The following is a 15,419-nucleotide window of genomic DNA, read 5'->3' on the forward strand; positions in this document are numbered from 1 at the left end:
TGCATCCATTACTTTTCAATAAATTATTAATCCCATTATCTTTCTTTACCATTTTTAAACAACCTAACTATCCCACTTACTTTATTTATGTCAATTGAACATCCTAAAACTATATCCGATCAAACTGTAACACTTTAAAAAAAAAATGGAAGAAAAAGGAGGGAGTATGAAAATTACATGGTTTACAATGCCTTTTATACATAAAACTTGTTCCCGGTGCATAAATAAATAATTGCTCTCTAGTCTCTATACACACGCCTTGTTTGATAAAGAGCTTTTAACATATAAAGACATATAAGAGGTTTGAGCATTATAAATGCTAATATAAGTATTTGATAAATAGCTTATTAAAAAAACTTTTTAAGCTCATAAATTATTTAGAAAAAGCTCGTAATAGAAGCCTTTTTAAATTAGTTTATTAAGCATTTAGTTTTTCTATTATTTCATACACTAAAACATCAATTAATACTTATATATCACACAATTATACAACCAATTATTTACAAGATTTATAACCAATTACAAACCAGCTAATACCAGTTTTGTCAAATAGCTACTAAAGCCTCTATAAAAAGGAAGAATTTTTTAAAAGAGCTTCCATTAGATTCTTGTACCACTTAATTCGTATAAATGGATAGAATTTTACATAGTAATTGCCGTTATTACTCATTTACTCTATTCGCATGCATCTTCAAATAATCACCTAAAACTAGTCAAATACTTTACCCACAAGGATACAACAAATACACTCAAATCTTGTCCCATATGAACACAATTGCCTACTTATACGTCCAGAAATTCTAGAGTAGCTAACACCACTGATCCAAATATATATAGATCTAGAGCAAATTCGATTATATATGCTCATCGAATCAAGGTAAGCTAACAAACAAATCATTAATTGCCTCGGCAATTCATTAGTATCCTTGGGCTTATTTCGTTCCATGTACCAGTCTGACCAAGTTTAATGCAACAACAACCGCCCTTGATTCCCATAATAGAGAAGTAGACCAAACAATGCCCTCACAACCCGTTTAGTAGTCGGTAATAAATAACGGTAATGGGAATAAATTTAAAAATAATTTCACAAGTAACATCCTTGTGTCCATTAGTGATGCACCCCTAATTTGTGTTTTTCATCACAATTATCAGTTATCACCCCCCACCCCCCAAATGATAATAATTTTGAAAATCTGTGAGGAAAAAAGAGATCATTTGGGGTGAACTAGCCTCACCAAGGGAATAAACATTGATTTTTCTTAAAAATTCATACATCATTTTATTCCCATTACCACCATTTATAAACACTTACCAAACGTGCTGACGACACTTCTCTATTCCTGACTTTCTGAATCAAGCAGCTGCAAGATTCTTAATCTCATCCTACTCAATGAGAGTACTATAGTCTCTGCAATCTGGAAGAAAATAGCACAATCCAAATGAAAACGAAGAGCAACATAATTAAGAGAAAAAATGGAATGACGGGAAGGGATAATTAAAATCGACACATAAGGCATTCGGGTACTGATACATGAAGACAAGAAAATATGACTTTAAGTTCATATAACAATAAAATATGATTTTAAGTTCATATGTGTAAGGTGACTCTTAATGGTAAAGAAATGAGTACAAGAACAAAATCAAGGAAAGGGAAAAGAACTAAAATAAAACCTGAATGGGTGAAGGCAACGATAAAGAGCAAGGTGCTACCCAACCAAGAATGTGGTCACAGGACACAACTCAAGCACCAACATCACATCAAAGGGTGGACACAGCCATAAGAAGAAAGTGCTACGTTAGTCAAGTTCTTCGCTTCACCTCAAATACCCATAGCCATAGTCCAATCCTCTAACAATCTGACAAGGGTATGAATACTTGACAATTCATTTTGGGGTGCAATAAAATTTTATCAGAATATAGCTATTGAACACCTGTACACGCAACTGAGTTAGATTGACATGAGTACCTGAGTTTGAGTAAAAGTGGAAGAAAGAACATCTCTAAATTTATAATACTGCTCAGTACTGGAAATTATATAAAGACAGACACACTTCTAATGGCATAATACATTGCCGCAACCACACCAAGTGACAATCCACAATATCATAATTATATCCCAGAAACATGCTAATTATCAAATTGGCCCTAAAATCATTCAGCCACAGAAGATTTGTTTTGAAAGATGATGAAATTTGCAGGTATTTTACTTACCCATTGAATAATGTTAAACCATAAGAACTTTTAGAGCAGATAACCCCTATTGTAAGCTTTTTCCAAGCTCAGCACACATCAAAAAGTCCAATGCCTGATATCATTCCAATATTAGCAATTAGAAACTCTAAAACAAACAAGAAAAAAGCAGAATTCTAACCAAAAAGCTCTAACCCTACCACATTGGCGATTGACTTTCATGCATATAACCTTCTTATATTCAATTCTCAAAATCGAAAGAAATCGGTCAAAAGCAGTGAGCAACTGCAGACCAAAGTTCAGACAGAAACAAGCTTGTATGGACCTGCATGACCACAAGAAGATTTTGGATTAAACAGGCATAGCACTGGGCAACTCGAACCTAGATTGACACTGACAAAGAAAAAGAAACAGATAAAACCCTTTGATGTAAAGATCAAAAACAATCCCGGTAAGCTCAACTCTACATTCAAGTATATATGAATTTTTTGGTCCAGATAAGCCACAAGGGCAATACAAACTACAAATGGCGGTGTGGAATTTGAACTAGCAATCTTATGTACACAGCGCCCTTCAGTCTTAACCACTAGGCCAGACCTCATTAGGACTAGATTCAAGTATATGTCTCAGCATCTATACAACCCAGAACCTTTCTTCTACCTAAACAGGAAGTTAAAAAACCATTCAATTCAGGGAGGTTTTTAAAAAATGATTACCCTGTACCATTTTCCATTTTGAGACATGTGGCCTACTATTTTTTTTTTTTTCTTATTCACTCGCTTACCCTTTTTATAAATATCCTTACTCTATTGGGTCCACCACTTATTTTTTTAACTAATGATTTCTTTCAATCCATTTATTCCATTTCCCTCTCTTAACTTCGAATCATTTCATTGGTTTTGAAAAAAAAAAAAAAAAATGTAATGTGTGACATTTTTTTGAAATGGAGGGAGTATAAATGAAGCAATTCCTCACCTAAGAAAGTAGGTAAACAGCAGAACAGCCATGTTCCAGATACTCATCAAAGAAACTCTTTTAGCAGATGGCAACATCAAAAGAACCTCCTCTTATATTATTGACCCAGTTTGAGAAAATTAAGTTCAAGTAGTCAATCATTGATACATGTCTAACAAGCAATCCTAGCAAATTTTCGACTTAAATCACTCAGAGATTTAGCCTATAGTTCCTAGTGTGAAGAAGCTTGTCTGAGGCATACTTAGGCGTAAGGTTATAGGGGTCATGCACTCATGCACAAAGAGATTTTGATGAAGCGCTCATCTAGGAGCACCCTTTCAGGCGAACAGCATTTTTTCACTAATTTTTTTTTACTGTGTATTAAGAGCGCTTCATTTTATTGAGGCACACCTAAGCACAGAAAATTTTAAATTGCCTTGGTGTGCCTTAGCTTTTTCATACATTGCTATAGTTTATATATTTGTGCAGAGTAAAGTTGTTGGTTACCCATGTTTTTATTCAATGTCAAATGCAAATATAACTAAAGACTAGCTCTTCCTTTAACATTTGCATTTTTAAAAGTAAAACTCACAGTAAGAAATTTTTTTGTTGAATGTTGCTCATAACTCACTTCAAGATAAACAAAGCAAGATAGCATCATTAGTTCCTACTTTTCCCTCAAAAGTCTCTGCTCTTGTACCAGCTAACTGAAAGGAAAATTAAAATATGAATCAGAACAGCTTTTAAGTAATTTCAAGTAAAAATATTATCATAATTATAACAGATAGAAGAATGTTTACGTTGTCCCTACATCAGTAGAGTTTAGGCCCCAAACCTGTCAAAGCTCCCAATGTAATTTCTAGAACTCACATTGTACCAAAGTCGCATCACACGCCACAAAGAAAAAGTGTAAATTTTCGTACACTTACTTTTTAATATTACAAAGTATCTTGCTTTATATTTCCGGATAACAACTTGTGAATCACCTGCAAATAATAGTGAATAAGAAATCGGCATAAATTTAAAAAGAAAAAAATGGTAAGTGAGCAAGTGGAGAGGTGTAAATATTAAGGGATAAGGTGTAAGATGTTAATAAGAGAGAGCAAGTGGAAAGGTGTAAATATTAAAGGGTAAGGCCGTAAGGGGTAAGATGTTAATATGGGATGGCCAATAATTACACAAGGTGAAAGTAAGCTGGACTTTCAGAATCACCCCAAAACGGAAAGTGAGTCAAACTTTGGGAAATAGAGGGAGTATTTATCTCTTATGATTAGTGTCCATATTTGGCTGACAGCTAAAGCTAAATATTTATATAGACATTTCAAATACAAAGCATAATAGATTAAAGAATCAATGAACATTTTGACCTTCTATAGTAATCAGATTGGTCAATCACAATCATATAAACAATTAGAAATAAACAGTGGCTCACATGAATTTGACTAACCTCTAAGCAATGGTCACAGAGCTAACCCATTGACTTTGATTTTTGGAACTGAAACCATTTATCAGCTTGCTCAATGTGTGAACTGCAATTTCTTAGCTTTCAATATACCATGTTCTAATTTTGACTTCAGTGATCTGGTTATTTGATCAGGCTGTAAACCCTGAGCAGTCATTGCATCAAAAAGCGTCTCAGCTGTGTCCACATCATGTACTCTATAGCAGCCAGATAGGAGAGCTGTGTATGTCACATTATCAGGCTGCAAACCATTATCCATCATTTCTTTGAATAGCTTAATGGCATCCTTGATATCATTCATCTTGCAGCGTTTGTCAATCAACACAGTATAACAAGCAACATCAGGTTTCAGCTGCAATTCGGACATTTCAGATTCAAATTCTGTGGCTTTCTCACATAGATAAATGTTTGGGCGTGAACGAGAATACATCGAGATTGACTTTAAACAACCATCGAGCAAAACTGTGAAAGTTACAACATCAGGCAGAATACCGTTGCCCTTCATAGCACGTAAAAGCTCCCAGGCCTCCGACATAAGATTAGACTTGCAAAACCCATTTATCATTATTGTGTACATAATGGCATCAGGTTTCAACCCTTTATTTATCCAATTGTCAAACAACCACCTAGCCTTTTTTATATCTCCAGAATTGCACAATGCTGACATAAGCTTTGAGTACATTTTGATGCAATTATAATCTTCAGAGACTAGCAATGTTTCAAACAAATCAAATGCACTCTCAACTTGACCTTCTATGCAAAGGCAACTAAGCAACTTCCAGCAGGTCTGCTTCAGAAACATTCCGTGCTTGTAAAGGTTGACAAAAAGATTCAAAGCCACCAGTGTATGTCTAGCTTCACAGTACCCGTTAATCATAGCAGAGTAATTATCTGGGTGCTTTTCCTCCAAACTTTTGAAATAATTTTCAGCTTCTCTTACATTTCCGGCTAAACAGAAGCCTTCAATGATTTTATTATGTGTAGCAACATCAGGTGTCAAACCTTGTGTTTTCATGTAGTCAAGAAATGACAAAGTCTCTTTTGCAAGCCCCTTTCTAGCAAAACCACCTGCAAGTATATTGTAAGTAATGAGATCAGGCTGAATACCCTTATGTTTCATTTCCTTGTACACGTTCAAAGCATCAAGAAGCTTTCCCTCAAGACAATACCCATTAATCACAGTAGAGTAGTGAATCAGATCCGGGACCAAGTTTTTGTGCTTCATCTCTTCAAGCAGCTCCAGAGCTGCTTCTCCTCTACCCAACTTACACATAGCATTGATCATAATGTTATAACAAACTTCATCAAGAAAAACCCCCATGTCCCTGTATGTTTTAAATTGACTGAGAACATCGGTAAAAGTTCCCCTAGAAAAAATGCATTGAAGAATGGAACTCACAATGAAACAGTTTGTTTTCACACCTTTTGACAGCATGTCACTTTCTAGACAAAATGCTTTTTGAATATTTCCTCTCTTACAATATGCATGAATCAAAGCACCAAAGCTATACTCACCAGGAGTCAGCCCTTGGTTCTCAATGTCAAGCAAAACAGCCTCAGCTTCACTCAATTTATTCTCGTTGCAGAAGCCATGAACCACCATGTCATAACTAAAATTGTCAACAGGATCATTATTTTCTCTTAATTGCTTAAGAATTTCATATGCTAAATCTGTTTTTTGAAGTGAACAAAGTCCTTCAATTATAGTGCCATTAGTATATTCATTTGCTTTTACGCCAGCTTTCTCCATCTCCGTAAGTACATCATCTGCTTTCTTAGTATCACCCTTTTTACAAAAAACCTTAAGCATAAGATTGTAAGTATATACATTGGGGTTCAAACCCATCCTCTTAAATTGTTGGTATATAGCCTCAGCCATGTCCAACTTACCCTTTTCAATCAAGCAATTTATTAAATAATTACAAGAGTATATACAAGGCACCAAACCCCGTCTTCGTGTTTGAAACAAAACATCAACCGACTCTTCAAACATACCCAAACTAGCATAAGCCTTCACCAAAGCATCAATCACCTTAACCAGTGAACCACTAATTTCAACCTCAACCTCAAGTAACCCAAAAACAACCTCCATCAACTCAGTAATGCCAAAACCCAATTCTTCCTTCTTTGACCTAATAACCTCCAACAACAAACCTTCCAACATTCTAGAGGAACCCCGATTGCACAATATCCTAATAATCGAGACATAAGTTTCAACATTGTGTCGAAACCCTCGTTCCTTCAACTCAAAAAAGAACAAAAAGGCCTGTTTCGGGTCACTTCCGAAACCCTTCAAGATTTCAATAACCCTATTGGTGTCTAATTCATGCACTTGATCCTCTACATCACTACTACTACTACTATTACTATTACTACAATGACTACTCCTATTAGAATTCGAAACAGTTTGTTCATCAGAGCTAGAATCAGTGAACCAAGAACTCAAAAGGGCAGCAGCATATGCAGATTTCTGACGAACAAAAACAGAGTTCTTGACCCTGAGCCAAGGCAGGAGGGGCAGCCGCCCTCGGCCCAGGGATAAAAAAGTCATTTTCATAGTTCCTTCCTGACATTAATTGAAGGGTTCTGCAACACATTAGCAATCAAATTTGAATCAAACTCTTCTTGCTAAAGCAATATGAATTCCAAAATTCAAACCTTTGAACAATTAAATTACAACCCAATACTTCAATTAAATTGAATTAAATTAACGATTAATAGTAAATTGTGAATTGATATTCTGTGATTAAATGACAAAAGAAAACCATATTACCTCAGAAGCTGCTTCAATGGAGGATAGAAAGCTCACAAGCTGCTTCAATGGAGGACAGATTGAAGAGCATAATGAAGAGAAAACGTTGGTTGTTTTGTATTTTCTGTGTGTAATGCATAGCGGCTGCCGTTCAATAACTGTCTTTTTAAAATGGATGTCCGCTCATTTCTGATATAAACTAAACTAATGTTACAAGGGTTATAAAAATGGAAAAATTGATTAGAATAATCTCAACTTTCGACTAATTTTTAATAATTCGAATTTTAATATGAATTTCTTTTTAATGGTCCCAGTCATCCAACTTGAATTTTGGGTGAATTTTTAGTTTATTAAATGAATTTTTTTTATTGATCAATCACATCCTGACACGTGTCAGATAACTTGTTATAACAAGTTGGATGATCGATTGAGACCATTGGCAGTAAATTCATATTAAAGTTCGGATTATTAAAAAATAATTGAAAATTTAGATTATTTTGGGCAAATGAGGCAAAATTAAGATTATTCTAGTCAGTTTTTTCTTTAAAATTTTTTAAGAAAATACACTTTAATAATTTCTAATTATGGGCAATTTACTTCTAATAGTCTCAACTAATATTTATTATCTAATAATCTCAACTAACTCGGTGGTTTTTGGGGGTCGGGGTTAGCTGGGTGGGTGATTTTGGGGGTCGAGGGTGGGTCAAAGGCGGTGTAAAGGGGGGGAGTGGTTGGCCGGTTTCTGATGAGGTTAGGGGTGGGGTTAGGCTTTGAAGGTGGGGAAGGGGTAACGGGGAATTTGGGTTTTATTTTATTTTAATATATGTTTTTTAAAAAAAATTAAATCAGTCACGTGTGGACACGTGGCTATTATAACCCCAAAAAAAAGCTCTTTCTGCAGGTTACCCATCATTGGGACCATTAGAGGCAAACTGACAACATAGTTGGGATTATTAGATGATAAACCTTAATTAGTTAGGATTATTAAAGGTAAATCTCTCATAATTGGAATTATTAAAATGTATTTTTCCTTAAGAATTCACAAAATTATTTTTTCAAGTGGCAAAGTTAAAACATACACCCGATTGACAGATTATATGTAATTGGAAAAGTTTTGGTATTCTTTGTAATTAAATCATTAGAGCGTATCCGTGTCGAAGCACGACATATATTAATCGTATATATCAATGTTTTTTTTTTTAATTACTATGGTATTATTAATTTAATAATAATAATAAAAATATATAAAAAATGAAGTTAACAGAAGTTGAGGATTAAGGGTTTGGAGTGGTGTGGTGTGGTTAAAAGTTAGAGTAATAATACAGGGGATATATTTTACGTAAAAGAAAACAACACAAACTGAAAAATTCGTAATTATTGGAGAAATATGTGGGATGGGGTTATTGGTATTAAAAAAAAAAAAAAAAAAAAAAAAAAAAAGAAAAGTGAAAAGCATATAATTTGAGTTAATCTAAAAGATTGTGGTGAAGTGTTGCAAAATTGACTCTTATTTTATATAATAGATTAGAGTGTACCCGTGCATGCAAAATGCACAAGATATATATTTTACGGAAGCATATAAAAAAACTGTAATTACAAAATTATATTTCAACTACAGGATTAAGATATAAAAAACTCCATGAAGGTGTTTTGATATAGTGACTAATCATTATAGGGGTTACCCGTTCAGCGTTATAGATGTCTTAAACTCTTACAAAAAAAATCTATCTAATTTTAATGTTTTTTTTATTAAAAAAAATAAAACTTCAAATTTTTTTAATTTTCAGCCAGACTTGTGTGTGTCTGGCTATACCGCGTGCCCACTTATTAAAGAACAAAGTAACCCCCATAATACTGATTAAGTAACATCTGTAATACTGATCGAGTAACCCCACCCTGTAACACTGATCGAGTAACACTATAACACTAACGAAGTAACCCCTTTAGCACTGACCAAGTAACCCTTGTAACACTCACGATGTAACCCTTATGATGGTTGGCCACATAGTGTGGCCAGTCACATATAAGAGTTTGTGTTTATTTTTTTAAAAGAATTATTGGGAACTTATGAAAAAAAAAAAATGAAGTGCACACACCTTAAAGATTAAGTTTATTTTTCAAGTGTTGTGCTGAAAAGTTAGGGGAAAAAATGTTTCGAGGATAGTGTAGAAAAAAAAAAACAGTGTATGAGAATTGAGAGTTGGAGTTTTAAAGTGTTGTGGTGAAGTGTTGTAAAATGACTCTTAAATTATATATAAGATTTACGCAAAATAGAAGCACAAAACATTGGAGTTAAAGCACAAATTTTACTTTATAGCAAAAGTAGGATTTGGTTAGATTTGTCTTGATTTATGTTTTTATAATCCCTACCCTTTCAAAAGTTTTACTCAACTCTTATGAATAGTGTTGAGACTAATATATCCCTCAAAAAGTTCAATTACATATTTACCCTTAGCTTATATTTTTGCTTTTACATTTTTAATAAGCTTGATGAGTATTAAGGAAGGCCAAAAGACTTGGTTTAATTGCTGAATAAAATTAGCATTTAAGTTTGTTTGTGTTAATTTGTTTGCCTTTTTAAAAAATTGTAATTGTAACGTTTGAATGCTTGATTATGTAGGCTAGGGTGAGTGAGTGACCAACCCTTTCGTGTACCAAGAGGTAATTTAGTCGTTTTTGTATATATTACATATGCACCTTTAAATTTTTATAATTTATTGCAAAAAGTTTTTGTATATCCTTCCATTTGATTCACATGATTGTATTCTATAATTAAACATTTAACCATAACAATTTTTTGTTATAGACTAAAGCCAATTAATTTGTATAGTTAGATCTCTCAATCAACCTTGACCATATGATAAATTGAATTATATTAGTAAAAGTATTTATGCAAAATTTGTTTTGTATTAGTAAAAGTAAAAGAGAATGATGTGGGAGAGAGAGAATGATGTCATGGTGAAGTTAAACAAAATTTATTGGTGGGATAAAATATGACCATCAAAATGTAATGAGCAAAAGGAGTGAGAAAGTGAGTAGAGAGAGAATAAGGAAGTGAATTGTTATTTTTTATTTTTTATTATTTTTTTTAATCATTGTTGGCAATGCCCTTTAATACTTTCTCTGTTTCTATTTAGTTGACGCGTTCAATTTAGGCAGACATATTAAGGAGAGGAGAGATAATGATAAAGCAATTGGGGTACACTAAAAAAAAAAGGTGTAAAAAACTTACTCAAAAAGGAAACGTGTCAACTAAAAATAAACTTCCTAAAAAGAAATACGTGTCACACTACTAGAAATAGGTTGGATTCTGACGGACTTTATTTCCGTCGGAAATTTCGAATTTTTCGACGAAATTTAGCTCTGTTGGAAAATTTCGTCGAAAAACTTGCGTTACGACGGAAAATTCCCTCGGAATATTCGTCTTTCGACGGAATATTCCGTCGGAAATTTATATTCCGACGGAATATTCCGTCGGAAGGTGGATATTCCGAGGGAATAAATTCCGTCGGAACAATTAAAAAAAACAGAACAAACGTTCTGAATTTTTCCGGAAAAGAAACCAAAAACCAGAAGAACGAGGAAGAGAGAGAAAGGGAGAAAGAGAAAGAAGAAGAGGAAGAGAGAAGAAATAGGAGGAGGGAGAAAGGGAGAAAGAGAAAGAGGAAGAGGAAGAGAAAGAGAGCGAAAGGGAGAAAGAGGAAGCGAGAAACAAAAGGAAAAAGAGAAAGAGGAAGAGAGAGAAAGGGAGAAAGAGAAAGAGAAGGAGGAAGACGAAGACGCCGGCGACCACCGCAGCTCCTCCTCCTCAACTACGCCGCCGTTCTACATTTGTAAGACTCGCGCCCTTTTTTTCAATAAAAATTGACAGCATAAACCCTAATTAAGTTTTAATTTTAATTATTTGTAGGATTTGTAGAGTTACTTGGTTTGATTGTCAAATAAAGTGCAGATCTACAGGTTAGAGACTATATAAACCCTAAAATTCTTAGTTTAGTTTATATTCTTAGTTTAGTGACTAATTGTATTTAGATATATGTTAGTTCATTATTGTTTTTAGTGTAGTGTATACAATTTGTTGTATTTACATTTTAATATGTTGAAATATTTGAAATTAATGTGTTGTATTATGATTTGTTAGTTTAGTTTACTTAAGTTTAGTTGTTAATTGTTGTATTATAATATGTTAGTTTAGTTTGGTTTAGTTTAGTTTAATATAATAATGTATGTTAGTTTAGTTTAGTTTAGTTTTATATAGTGTATGTTAGTTTATTTAGTTTAATATTTTTGTAAGATATAATGTTTAATATAATAATTGAATAATTTTTTGCCCATTTATTTGTTTAGTTTAGTTTAATTATAATATATATTTGTTTAGTATAATGCATGTGTCCTTTATTTTTTATTTTTTGTAAATGAATCATTTGCATAATCATTTGCCTAGATACCCGTTCAAGGCATACACATTAGGAGTATGTCTTGAATAGTCCCCGGTTGGGACTATCCTTGTACGCTTATTCTCACTTAGGTGGTGAATGTATGCCTTGTTATTGATTCTAGGGAAAATCGTGCCTTCTCATTTCTCTACAATGTTCTCTGGGTACATATGTAGGTGTGTTTAATCGCCTACATCGTGTACTTGGAGAACTGTAGGGAAATGTTGGCGGATTTTCCATAGAATTGAAAACTTGGCTTACATTCTCTAGTGGGATTAAATGTAAAAGGATGGGTTAGGTTGGAGTGATAAGGACCCTTTGGAAGCATTTCAAATCTCATTTGCATTTCCATAACACTTTGATGGATAATGACTAGGAAATACGCTTGTGACTAATGTGATTATACATATGCGTGAGTTGTGTAGAAGTTGTAATCATGAAACAAACATAACGTAGCTGGATGTATGAAAGGAAGGTTGGGCAAAGTATTAATCCAGAATTCATTCAATACATCAAAGATAATCCCGAGAGTAGTAACCCACATGAAGTTAGGTATCCATGTGCTAAATGTAAGAACAAACGGCTTTGGGATCCAGAAACGGTTAAACTTCATCTGTTTCGCACGGGTTTTACACCTAATTATTATGAGTGAATGTGTCACGGGGAAGGGTTTCCGATAGTTCCTGAACGGGGGTCCAATGAATATCGTGAAATGGTTTTCGATGCTTTTGGTCATAGTCAGGATCAAGGGCACACCGAGCAGGCTAGTGTTTCATTAGAGGAGGAGCCTAATGCACAAGCTAAGCATTTTCTAGAGTTGTTGAAGGCTTCTGAAAGGCCATTATACGAAGGGAGTTTGTTGTCTGTGTTAGAGATGGCCGCTAGAATCACTAGTCTAAAGTGCGAGTATAATTTTCCCCACAGATGTGATGATGGGTTTGTTTCTTTGCTTAGTAAAGCAATTCCTAACAACCACCATATGGCCGACACATTTTATGAGGTGAAGAAGATTGTGAAGGGCTTGGAACTGCCTCATGAAAGGATTCACGCTTGCCCGAAAGGATGTATGCTGTTTTGGAAGGATGACACTCAGCTGTCTACATGTAGGGCGTGTGGCAGCGACCGATACAAGGAGACTTCCAAGGGTAGCCTATTGCCTTTGAAAGTTTTATTTTATTTCCCGATCACACCTAGGTTACAAAGGCTCTTTACAACTAAGAACATTTCGGAGGAAATGACATGGCATTCGAAAAATCATCGAGTTCAAGGCACAATGGCACACCCTAGTGATAGTGAAGCTTGGAAACACCTCGATAGTTGCTTTTCATAGTTTGCCTCCGAGCCTTGTAATGTTCGGCTTGGCTTGTGTACAGATGGTTTTGCTCCTCATGGCAAGTTTGGTGGAAAATATTCTTGTTGGCATGTCATTTTGACCCCTTACAACCTGCCTCCCTCAATGTGTATGAAAAGACAATTTATGTTCCTTTCGTTGCTCGTTCCTAGTCCTAAAAACCCTAAGGGAAACTTGGATGTGTACATGCAACTATTGATAGAGGAGTTGAAACAGTTATGGGAAGTTGGCGCGCATACGTATGATATTTCCATGAAACAAAATTTCAATCTGCGAGCAGCCATCCTATGGACCGTTAGTGACTTCCCGGCTTATGGTATGTTATCCGGTTAGGCCACATCTGGTAAGAAAGCTTGTCCATATTGCATGGAGAAAAGCAAAGCATTTTGGCTCGAACATGGTTGTAAGGTTTCTTGGTTTGATTGCCACCGCCAGTTCCTTTCGATAGATCACCCTTTTCGGAATAGTAGAACTGCATTCTGCAAAAACAAAGTCGAAAAGGGTGCACCTCCACACATTATGTCAGAAGAGGAGCTGTGGGAATGTGTGAAAGACCTTCCGAAGGCTACAGATGGGCCCGAGTCACTTCAACGCCTCAAAAAAGAAAAGAAGGGGTGGTACAAGCAAAGCATACTGTGGGAGCTTCCATATTGGAAGCATCTGCTTATTCGTAACAACTTAGATGTCATGCACATTGAAAAGAGATTCTTTGATCAGTTAATTCACACTGTAATGGATGTGAAAAAGCATATGTATGACACGTCATCCGGCTCGAAATGACATTGCCAAATATTGTAAACGGCCGTAGCTTCATCTTCAGGAGGATGATAGAGGAAAAGAGTTCATGCTAAGGGATCCATTCGCTCTTGACAAGGCTCAGAGAAAAGTTTTGTATGAGTGGGTTAAACAGCTGCGATTTCCCGATGGTTACGCCTCCAATTTGAGCAGATGCGTAGATATGCAAGCATGTAAGCTACACGGAATGAAAAGCCATGACTGTCACGTGTTCATGGAGAGGTTGTTGCCTACTGCTCTGAGGGAATTGCTCCCTTGCCATATATGGAATGCAATAACAGAGATCAGCCAATTCTTTCGCGATTTGTGTTGCTATACATTATCAGTTAGTGACATGGAACGATTGGAGAAAAACATAGCTGAGATCCTGTGCAAGCTTGAAAAGGTCTTCCCCCCTGCATTCTTTAACTCCATGGAGCATTTACCTATTCATTTGTCATATGAGGGGAAGTTATGTGGTCCTGTTCAATATAGATGGATGTATCCGTTCGAAAGGTAAATCAAAGACCCATGCACATCCTATTACTTACATCAGATTCAATGTCATGTCGTCTTTATACATTTACATAACTATGATTGCAGGTTCCTCAATCATTTGAAACGAAAAATTGGAAACAAGGCTCGAGTTGAAGGATCCATTTGCAATGCTTATCTCACCGAAGAGATAGAAAACTTCTGCAGTAACTACTTTCAGGCGACGGTTGACACTAAAACACGAGATCTCGGTCAAAATGTGAATGCCGACGTGGACTCCACAGTGGACGACGTTGAAATTCCAGAGTTGTTCAAGGAGGATAGCGGTCGTGTCTCAAATGAGGGAAAAACTCGGTTTTTAGATGAAAAAGAACTCGAGGGCGCTCATTTGTTCGTGTTACAAAACACCGGCATTCTTGGTGAATACGAAAGGTATAATATGTTTAGGAATGCAGTGTGTTCAAAGCTATGAACAACTAAAATAATTACAATGTTGATTTACATTATTTTTGGCCTCGTAGGAAGTTCGAGGACTACATTCTTAGTACTCGACCTTATCTGCGTAGAGAAGAAGTAATGGAGATATGCGAAGCTGAATTCTCAGATTGGTTTCATCGCAAGGTGATATAAACTGTTTAAACGTGACATAATTATGATTTAATATTCCTTGCTATTCAATTTACTAATTAGGGAAGTGTGACGGTTATATTCAAAACGTTGATAGGTTTTTAAGGAGGAACCGAATTCGGATGTGCTGCGAGCGATTTGCATTCTCCCTTTCAAGCGTGTTCGAACTTGGAAGCAGATTTTTTTCGGTGGCTTTAATTTCCATATATATGCCCATGGAAAGCACAAATCTACGATGAATTATGGAGTGTGTGTATCAAGTGAGGATGGTGGCTAGTACTTCGGCATTTTAGACGACATTATTGAACTGGTCTACACTGGTCCCGAAAAAGAGTACAAGACTATTTTGTTTAAGTGTAGTTGGATAGATTGTGGTAG

At 35.2% G+C, this 15,419-nt stretch overlaps 1 protein-coding gene across 3 annotated transcripts; it reads right to left on the reverse strand.

Moving 5' to 3' along the window:
• Positions 1–508: 508 nt before the first annotated feature.
• LOC110716836 (pentatricopeptide repeat-containing protein At2g26790, mitochondrial-like) lies at positions 509–7,534 on the reverse strand. Of its 3 annotated transcripts, none has more exons than XM_021895482.1 (8): positions 7,380–7,534; positions 4,592–7,192; positions 4,074–4,130; positions 3,776–3,851; positions 2,391–2,515; positions 2,212–2,305; positions 1,672–1,931; positions 509–1,415 (listed from the first exon to the last, which is right to left on the reverse strand). In XM_021895482.1, the coding sequence occupies exon 2, from the start codon at positions 7,161–7,163 to the stop codon at positions 4,662–4,664; it is 2,502 nt and encodes an 833-aa protein (XP_021751174.1). In that variant the 5' UTR covers positions 7,164–7,192; positions 7,380–7,534; the 3' UTR covers positions 509–1,415; positions 1,672–1,931; positions 2,212–2,305; positions 2,391–2,515; positions 3,776–3,851; positions 4,074–4,130; positions 4,592–4,661. The 3 variants fall into 3 exon arrangements, with proteins under 3 accessions (XP_021751174.1, XP_021751172.1, XP_021751173.1); XM_021895480.1 differs by having other exon boundaries at positions 3,737–3,851; XM_021895481.1 differs by having other exon boundaries at positions 1,672–1,943; positions 3,737–3,851.
• Positions 7,535–15,419: the final 7,885 nt, after the last annotated feature.

Source organism: Chenopodium quinoa, unplaced genomic scaffold (genome assembly GCF_001683475.1).
Source record: "Chenopodium quinoa cultivar QQ74 unplaced genomic scaffold, ASM168347v1, whole genome shotgun sequence".
Taxonomy (NCBI): domain Eukaryota; kingdom Viridiplantae; phylum Streptophyta; class Magnoliopsida; order Caryophyllales; family Amaranthaceae; genus Chenopodium; species Chenopodium quinoa.